We start from the raw sequence: 9,684 nt of genomic DNA, 5'->3' as shown, positions 1-9,684 counted from the left end.
GTTGTACACATTAAGCATTGGAAAGTAACGGGGGAATTAGTCAAGATGAATGGCATGAAGTGATAATTTAAGCAAGATTCCCCATTCCATCTTCTATTGATTAGTTGGATCGATCATCACCTAGTTGTAGCCTTAGAAGCCATAAGATGTTGTAAACTCAATAACTCTCTCCAACACATGGTCAATGTATGGCAAGGGATAGGGATAATGATCATGGACTATTGTAGCATTATTTTTTGAGGTTAACACGCGTTATAAGCTTTCTTTTCTTCTTGGGAACGATCACTATCGACAAGAGCCATTTGATATGCAATCACTATCGATCACTATTGACAAGAGCCATTTAATAAGCTCAATGTCGTATACAAAACCCATTTTTTATTGTTCTCGGGAACAATCGAGCCATTTGATATACTCAGTCTCGTACACAAATCCTGCATTTATAAGCTTGTCCCATCTCTTCTTTGCCTATTTAGTTGCACTTTGTTCATGTGGTAGGTTCTTTGCTTTGATGGTTTGCTCCTTCAATTAAGAGGGATGGTGTGTTTGACCACTTCCAAAGGAGGACGGTGTGTTTAACCACTTTGGAGGGGGAATTCCTTTCAGTAAGAGGGGTGGTGTGTTTGACCATTTCCAAAGGAGGAATTCACCTCATACTTATCTTCTTCTAGGTAAAAGCTTCTTGAAACTCCTTAAGCAAGCTACCAACTTCTTGCTCATAGGTGAGGTCTAGCAATGAATACTAGCTTATGTTCTTCAACCAAGCTAGTGAGGTTTATTTCCTTGACCTTGATGGGGCTGTTTTCATAAGAGGTATGAGGCTCTCCACTTGGGCTTCTTTGGGCCCTCTCACTGTGTACTACTCCATCCTCGATATTGTTAGACTTACAGTACTTATGTATACCTTAGATCTTCCTCTTGAGGACTGTTATAATATGAGGTATACCTACCTCTAGACTCACATCTTCAGACTGATATCTATAGACTCACATCTCTAGACTTCAGGCTTATGTTTACACTCATACCTTAGAACTTGCCCCACTGCCTCTCCTTACAAGTCTTCAAGGCAATTTTAATTGGGTAGTATAATATTAGGTATAGCTACCTCTATACTCAAGTCTCCAAACTTGTACCTCTAGACTCACGCCTCCAAACTCATACCTCTAGACTTATGGCTCACGTGTCCATATTCATGGTTTTTATGATGTGCAAACTCATGGCTCATATGTCTAGGCTCGTGTTTACACACTTGCACCTCCAGACTCATGGCTCAAGTGTTCAGATTCATGGTTTTTCAGGTGTGTAGACTCATGGCTTATGTGTCTAGGATCACACCTTTACAAAGTCATGGCTTATGTGTGCATACTCACGGCGGCTCATGTATCTAGGCTGGCAACTTATGTGTCTAGGCTCACCGCTCACTTCTCTAGGCTCACATTTGCCTAGACTCACGTCCATTGTGTCTAGGCTCACATTTGGCTAGACTCATGTCTATTGTGTCTAGGCTCATACTCATGTCTTTAGGCTCACATTTGGCTAGACTCACGTCTATTTTTTGTTGGTGGACTATGGGCTCACGTCTCTCAACCCGTGAAATGGTCTCGCCTGGTTTTTGGAGTTTTTGTTGGAGGGTGAATGAGGTTCATTATTCCAGTTTAAGGTGCTTCTTCAAGTGATAGTGTTTTTGGTTGATTTTACATACTTTTAAGCTACCAATTTTAATAATGGATGAAAAAAATACATAATGCATCAACAAAATTTAACTCTCCCACTCATAGTCCACACCTAATGGAGCTCAAAGCTTATGTTTTCAAAGTGGATTCCACTCCTAATCTAGTCATTGGCTTAATGTAACAAGATCAAACCCAATGAAATCAAGGTTTCACCCCTTCTAAGGTATGTAACTAGAATGTAAACAAGCTTCAAAACCGAATAAAAAATAAAAAACTAACACATCTAAAGCTCTAAAACTGTATGTTATTTGGAGTGTGACCTTCTAATCAACACCGGGCAATATTCGATGATCCCAATAGCTTAGAATGGACGGACGAACAACTAAGCCTTAGGCTAGCGATGCTAAATATGTTCAAGTCAAGAGCTTACCTTAGCCTTGCTGAATTAAATGTCATTAGGTCTTACATTTGAGCCACAAATGCAACTCCCCGATATGGGAGCACTAGCTCATCTGTCGTGTCCTCACTTTGTTGTCACACCAAAATTCTCCATAGCTTTGGGCTTCCTTTGCTTAGATGGAGGTAAGTAGCCTTTGTGGTGGTTTTCTCTCACAAAAGGCGAAGGCAGAAGAAGCTAATGAGAGGGAGCAACCTACAAGCAAACCTATTCAAGTAAGCTATCCATCTAGCATGCAAGAATCCAGAATCTAATAGCAAACAAGCAAGCAAGACAAGTGAGTAAGAGTAGAGAAGAGAAAAGCTCACAAGTATCCGGGGAATGAACATGCATTACCTATTGCCAAAATTGACTTGTATACAAGTGACTATTTTTTAAATTAGGTCGAGAAATTGATATGTATGGATTTCATTACCAAATCACCCACTTCTAGAGGAGGCTATGATACTATCTTTGTGGTGGTAGATCGGGCTCACTTCACCAATATAAAGAAGATAGGGAGAGGCTCTTTATAGTCACGAGTGAGAGTGACAATGACAGTGAGAGTGAGAGTGATAATGACAATGAGAGTAAGAGTCAGAGTGAGATAAGTCCTCTATGGAAGAAAAAATTGAGGCACTTCCAAAGGTTCTAAAAAACTATAATGTTATGGTGTTTTTAGACTATTGTTCACAAAAAGACTAGGAGGATTGTATTGGAGGGAGAGTTGAGTGGAGAGCCATAATGCTTGTCTATCAGAATGTTTGCCTATCCACGGGTGTGTGTGTTGAGTCGAGTTGGTGTAGCCTATTGGTTCTCGAGAAGAAAATCTAGGTTCAAACTCCGACCTTGAACAAAACTTGCTAAATCTGGTTTTCCATCTTTCGTGAAAACTTGGCTATTATGAAAAGTGGACTAGTCATTCGTTGATTTGGAAGGTCCCAACTCCCTCCCCCCTCTCTCTTTCTCACAAATAGACAGATACAAGATATAACACACACACACATCCACACCACACATTTCTTTATAAATGTAAACATTGAATGCCAACCGTAGGATCTTCATATACAGATGAATGGATAAATAAATATATCTATATAAATAAATAGATGTTCTTGGTAAGTTGTTAAAACCCTAAGTTTGAGTATCTTAAGGCAGATCTCAACGGTTAGGGCGAGCGAGCAAGCAGTCAAGCTAGCCAGGGACAGGAAAACGCACAGGTAGGGCAAGCCATAACAGGCAGGTTCAGGTTCGTAGGTTTCCACTGTAGCAGCAAGCGTTACATAAGAAAGTAGGGTTTCGTTTGAAGAACTCGGCTTTTTTTTTTTTTTGCTTTTACTTAAGAATTAGGGTTTGCGTTTGAAAGAATTCCAGGGTTTTTCTGCAGAATTTAGGATCTCTTCTGCAGGATTAGGGTTTTATCTGCAGAAAGCTAGGGTTCCCGTTTAGGGTTTTCTTCGATAGAATGGAGGCGGCATCCCCTGACCGGACCTCTAGCAATCCTGACTCAGGGTCGGCCGATGACCATTTTGGACAGCAGAGCAACATAGATCAACTGGAAGAGGAGGTGGAAGAGGAAGCCATGAACAACGATGATCAGGGCGCCCGAGAGGAAGCAGAGAAACCTAATTTAGACAGTGCAGCCATGGATGCTTCCAGCAATAAGGTCTCCTCCGGTTCAGGGTTAGTCGCCAAGATCAGCCCTAGCTTTAGATCAGGTCTTGTAGCTGTAGATTCTTAAGTTTAACATAATTTAGATGTCCCTGTGGGCAAAATTATCGATCTCTTAGTGCGTTTCTCTTCCCTAACTTGCCTACCTTCCCTTGGCATGGTCAAGGAAAATCTTCATAGGAGGCCTCTCTGGAGAAACCACCACAGGTGTGTGCAATCTCACTGTCTGTATGTCATTAGTATGAAAAACAATGTCTTTGAGGAAGCGTCGTATGAAGTAACTGTGCCCTTTTATTTTATAATCGCCAGTATTGTAATGTCATGCTTCTGTTCTCAGATAAGCTAACAAAGCACTTCAAGAAGTATGGTGAAATTATTGATTCAGTCATTATGCGAGATCGTGTCACTGGACATACTCGAGGGTTCGGGTTCGTCACATACTCGGACCCGACCGTCTGTGAGCGTGTTATGCAAGACAATCATGTCCTCGACGGCAAAACAGTAAGTGTCATTAGTATCTTGTTATAGCCATGGTCTGTAATAAATGTTGGTGTCTGAGATTGTCTGTTACTTTTTTAGGTTGAAATTAAGAAGTCCATACCACGGGAGAAGATGGTCAAAGGACCAAGGACAAAGAAGGTCTTTGTTGGCGGCATCCCTACTTCAATAACAGAAGGTGATCAGGTTCTTTTTGTGGTCATAATGTCTTTAGTATCCATTATCTTAGTATTGTTTTGCTGATCTAGGCTGTGTTCATTATAGATGAATTTCAGGAGTATTTTGCCAAGTTTGGGAAGGTTGCCGAGCACCAGATAATGCAAGACCGCAGCACTGGACGGTCAAGAGGTTTTGGGTTCATAACGTTTGAAAGTGAGGATGCTGTGGATGAACTGCTGTCACATGGCGGCAATGTTGAGCTGGGAGGCAAGCAGGTACAGTGCAATTGGCCTTCCAGGATGCCTTTTAATTGTTGTCTCACAGTGGTTTCAACTGATCAGCCTGGTGTTTTTCAGGTGGAGATCAAGAAAGCAGAACCAAAAAGGAATGCGCCAGAGTCTGGTCCTCCTCCTAGAAGGGGAGGCTATCGGGGTGGTGACTATGGAGGCTACAACGACATTGTGCCCTACAATGGAGGTGCTTATGGAGGGCCATACAGACCTGGTAGTGGTGGATATGGGCCAAGAGTTGGTGCAGGTTATGGAGGTGGTGGACATGGAGGCTACGACCGGGGTGATTACGGAGGCTCTGGCTATGGGGGTGGTCCTTATGGAGGTGCCGCCCCTTTTGGTGGAGGTTATGGCAGCAGCTATGATGGGTTTGGTGGGGGTTATGGTGGCATCCTTGGTGGTGGATATGACTATGATAGCTATGGGAGTATGTCTTATGGTGGCAGCAACTATGGCGGAGGATATAGCTCAGGTTATGGTAGTAGCCGTTATGGCAGTGGTGGAAGTGGCAGGTATCATCCCTATGGTAGGAACTAGTTGAGTGTAGAGCTTGCATTGGCAGGCAGGAGCGATGAAATCAGCCTAGTCTTCATTTGGACTGGTTTGGCAGTTTGGTTTTGTACCGTGTAAAGGAGATATGCTCTGCTGTGTTATCTGATGCAGTTAGTTCATATCTGCAAACTTTTTAAGCAAGGCTCTACTAAATGCAGTTAGATCATATCTGCAAATCTCAATTTTACTTTATAAGGTTCATTTGTTGAGTCGTCCTCTTATTGTGTAGAGAAGCTGCTATTGACTTCCTGAATTATTTGTGTGGGAGTCCTGACATTACCGTTCCAACGCTGTGGTCTTCTAATGAAAAGAAGCTTCCTTGGGGAAGGCTCTCAAAGCCTGCAGGAGGGAGAGGGGGGGGGGGTGGGGGGGAAGAGAATTGTATTTAATATCTCACAGATGTCCACGAGTACTCGTCTATGAGACCAAGGTAATACATAAAGAGTGTATATATGATGCACATTGGCATGAAAATGAAAATGTGTAAAAAATGTAAAAGACTAATTGACTATTTAATAGTAGTTTGTACTATAAAAGTTAGTCTTGTAGTTTCATATGTGTGAAAGTCAATGGTCCAACAATTCAGTCTTTAGAAGGAAGGAAGCTTGTTTGTGGAAAGGATTTCATTTACAAAAAGTCTCGAATGAATGTTGCCAGTTGTTGTATGTTCATTTGATGCTATCTAGTATAAGGCCTCTTGTGCTTGTTATATTACTCTGACAACGTCTCCCATGACCCCAAAGAGCGTGGATTCACATACTATTTGGAGATGTTTGTCTCCATCAAATCTACAAGCTTCCCCAAGTCTAAAAGAGAGGTCGAATAATCTCAATAACCCTCCGTAGAATGTCATCTTTGGAAGAAAGAGAAATAGATCATCTCTCTATGAGGTAGAATGTAGCCTATGAGACTTGAACCATGGCATGACTATAGTCTACTAAGGTCGAATATAGCCTATGAGACTTGAACAATGGCATGTCGTGCACATATAAAGAATAGAGTATATTGTGGTACTGGCTGTCTCACACGAGGGGTTGTCTTGCATCCTTTTTGTTAAAAACCACCCGAACTTTAGTTTAGTATCTTACCCGTAATTTTAACCTTGTGTAGCTTTGCTTCTTGGGCCATCTTTGAATGTACTTTGACTCCAATATGTGGTTTAAAGGTACTTTGATACCAATATATTTGAAGGTCTACATGCTGATTTTTGAAGAGTGCATAAAAGAAAGGAACTTTTAGGGTTTTGAAGAGAGAGAGAGAGAGAGAGAGAGAGAGAGAGAGAGAGGTATTAACGTGGGTAGAATGCAACACGAGGCCATATACGACCAACGGTGGGACTTGAACTAGCTGTGCTCTCGTAGGCCATCTCATATATATGATCTAATAGGCCACTCCAACTTCATCCATTGGATCAAATATATGAGATGGCCTATGAGAGCAAACCTCTCTCTCTCTCTCTCTCTCTCTCTCTCTCACACACACACACACACACACACACACACACAATAACACGTGGTAATGAAATGTGACGTGCATCCAAGACAAGTGATGACAACGAATAAGAATTGGAATGTTCATGTTGTCGCAAAACTAACTAACTACAAACCTCTCTCTCTCTCTCTCTCTCTCTCCCTCCATAAATCAAGGATGCCAATGAATAAGATTTGGAATGTTCATGTTGACGCAAACTGACTAGCTCTCTCTCTTTCTCTCTCTCCCCCCAAATAAAGGACTCATAGGACTACATCCACTCCAAAGTGTAGACAATTAGAAAGGATCAAAGGCACACAAAAGGATCAATGGACAACTTCCATAAAAGAAGAGCATATGGTTAAGACTCATTGATTTATATCCACAAAGGCTGAATATGACCCATAAGATTGAATACAATTCATAGACCAACATGCTTGTCCAAGTCAAGCATATACTTAGCAACTTCAGGTTGAGATCCATTGATTTGGGCTTCGTAAATTCTTTGAAATTCTCAGGGCATTCCCCATTTTTGCACTTTATGCTCTCCTCTCTTTAACTTGTGTTGATACTCCTTCAAACTCCAAATTGTGGCGCACTTTAATTTTTTAGATTGCTCAAAGTAATTTTATGTAGATGCACATGGAAATAACCAAAGGCCAAAATTTTAATGGAATTTTAAAAAAGTAAAGCCAAAACTATCCAGACTTATGATAAACACATTTCAAAATTAGAGAATCCCAAAATACAAGGGTCAATATGTTGTACCCCAAAGACACCCAAACCCCTTGATTTATACAAAAGTAGACACTACACATAGTTGCCATTGCCACATGTCCCTTCCTAGTTACCATCTACTCATCATCGCCTTTATTCTTATCCCTTATCTACTCCAAGCACCCATTCACATGGCCTTAGGTCTTTTTACAAGTAAAGCCGAAATTTGGCCAATGTAGCATGCTCTCTCACACATGGCAAGATTTCACGTGTGAGTAAGGGCTTACAAAGGCCTTATACTCTTGGAAACCCTAAGCAGCTGACCACGAGTTGGTTAAGGTAGTTACTCGAGAGTCCTAAGGTCATGGGTTCGAGCCCTCCCTCTCCAAGTAGTGGCACACATGGGGGTGTGTTGTTCTTTCCATTCAAAAAAGAAAAAAGAAAACCCGACGTGATTTGATGTATCTTGGCCGCACTGGCTCCTCGCTCGATGGCGTCATGCTTCTTTGCAAAGGACAAAATGACTCTCCTATTCCTATTGCCCACAAGACCCACTTATCTCATTCATCATCCTAGCCCTCCCCACCCTGGCCTGATTTGCAAGTGTCTAAAAGCATCTCCTGATAGTGGTAGCTACTTCTTGTAAGCTCCCCATACTTATCATACATGTCCAATTTGTACAATCCACTCGTGGTTAAAGATCTAAGCACAATATATTTGTCTTGTTTTCTATTCACGACAATATATTTATTATCTACAAATTCATTATTAAGAATTTACCTTGTGTAACATACCCATTGTAAATATAGTACATTAAGCACAATATGGCATATCCATTGCAAGTATAGCTTAGGCAGGTCTTTCTGGTTGCATTTAATTGTTATTTCTTATCCGTGAGAAGCTGCTATTTTGAGGCGATTGCAAATTAAGCACTTTCTACTCAGGAAATGAGAAATCTAAATTCAAATTTGAAATCTTAAGCGTGACAATACCCCAGGTAAGGCTTCTTTCGAGATTGAAACAAGTGTCCGAAGTGGCCTAAATCGACCCCCACGAAGTTGTAAAGTCTGGCGGCTTCAAAACAAAACTAGTAGCATTCCAAATGTCTAAAGATGGAAAGCGCCCACAGGATCCCGAGGGATTTTCAAACAATTTCCTTGAAAAAAATCCCGATGGCTCGACAGATACCCCTAGGCGAGCACGCGATGGGCCCTGTAACGATCCCCGTTCGAGTGACATATGGTGCCTACCTTTGGTGAACACACAAGAGCTCATTTTCCGCCAAATTATGCATGCACGTATCCACACGCACCACCCACCAACACCTTGGATCCACGGGTGCCACCCACAACCTGCTCGGATAATGCTCGGCATCCTCTCCCGAGGGCACGCCTCCCTACACGTACCCTTTGCCACCTTCACCCCCCTCTAGACCCTCAGGTGGTGCACGTCCACCTCTCCCGCCTATGTACACCCCTTCTAGACCCCTTCTCGACAGGTGGTGCTCTCTCCCCAACACACCTATCGTCCATACAGTTAGCCCAGATGGCGCCCCCATGCGGACGCACTTGCCCCCCCTCCTGGCACTCCCTCTGTGCACATGCACCCCCTCCTCGCACCTATATAAACCCCCTCCCCCTTTGGTAAGCACTCACGTAGAGGCTAAGCTCTAGCTCTAGCTCTAGGACATGTCCTAGACTCTTCTTCCCCTCCCCTCCTGTGTGAATAGACTTAAAGTCACCCTCTTAGCCTCTCCCAACCAAGGCTAAACATACCCAAGCCTCACTCTCTCTCGTGAGCCCTCTGGCTAAGGACATGTTCTCCAAAAGCATCCCCCATGTGAAGAGACTTAAAGGTGAGCTTAAGCCTTGTTCTCTGTAAGAATTCAGGAAAGCTTTTAGAAGCCAAAACGGTGTCCATTTCCAGATCCGTTTGATCCATTTTAGAATCCTCTCTCTCTCCCAATGATCTCTAGAATTTCATATCCACTCCAAGTTTCAGCTCCCATTGATTGCATAAGATTCATGATTGCCCTTGCATTATGGTAGTGCATTGTGTAGAAAATGAATGTATAAGATTTGTGTGGAAGTAAGAAATCGTGTGAAATTGGTTGTGATTATTGTGTATGTGTGTGGTGGAGTGGTCTTAGAATAGAGCTTCACTGTTTTTTCTTATTAATTTTGATTATTGCATCATTGGAAGCATCAACGTGAATGAA

At 42.2% G+C, this 9,684-nt stretch overlaps 1 protein-coding gene across 2 annotated transcripts; it reads left to right on the top strand.

The window, feature by feature from the left end:
• Positions 1–3,195: 3,195 nt before the first annotated feature.
• LOC147610452 (uncharacterized) lies at positions 3,196–5,474 on the top strand. Of its 2 annotated transcripts, none has more exons than XM_086786007.1 (7): positions 3,196–3,329; positions 3,518–3,792; positions 3,947–3,987; positions 4,118–4,281; positions 4,360–4,456; positions 4,543–4,712; positions 4,794–5,474. In XM_086786007.1, the coding sequence occupies exons 2-7, from the start codon at positions 3,575–3,577 to the stop codon at positions 5,262–5,264; spliced, it is 1,161 nt and encodes a 386-aa protein (XP_086642133.1). In that variant the 5' UTR covers positions 3,196–3,329; positions 3,518–3,574; the 3' UTR covers positions 5,265–5,474. The 2 variants fall into 2 exon arrangements, with proteins under 2 accessions (XP_086642133.1, XP_086642132.1); XM_086786006.1 differs by having other exon boundaries at positions 3,200–3,329; positions 3,497–3,792.
• The last annotated feature ends 4,210 nt before the right edge of the window (positions 5,475–9,684 follow it).

This window comes from Cibotium barometz, chromosome 49 (assembly GCF_041138505.1).
Source record: "Cibotium barometz isolate CiBa-2024 chromosome 49, ASM4113850v1, whole genome shotgun sequence".
In the NCBI taxonomy this organism is placed as follows: Eukaryota; Viridiplantae; Streptophyta; class Polypodiopsida; order Cyatheales; family Cibotiaceae; genus Cibotium; species Cibotium barometz.
The sequence above is the reverse complement of the archived record's forward strand: the minus strand, read 5'-3'. Positions and strand labels throughout refer to the sequence as shown.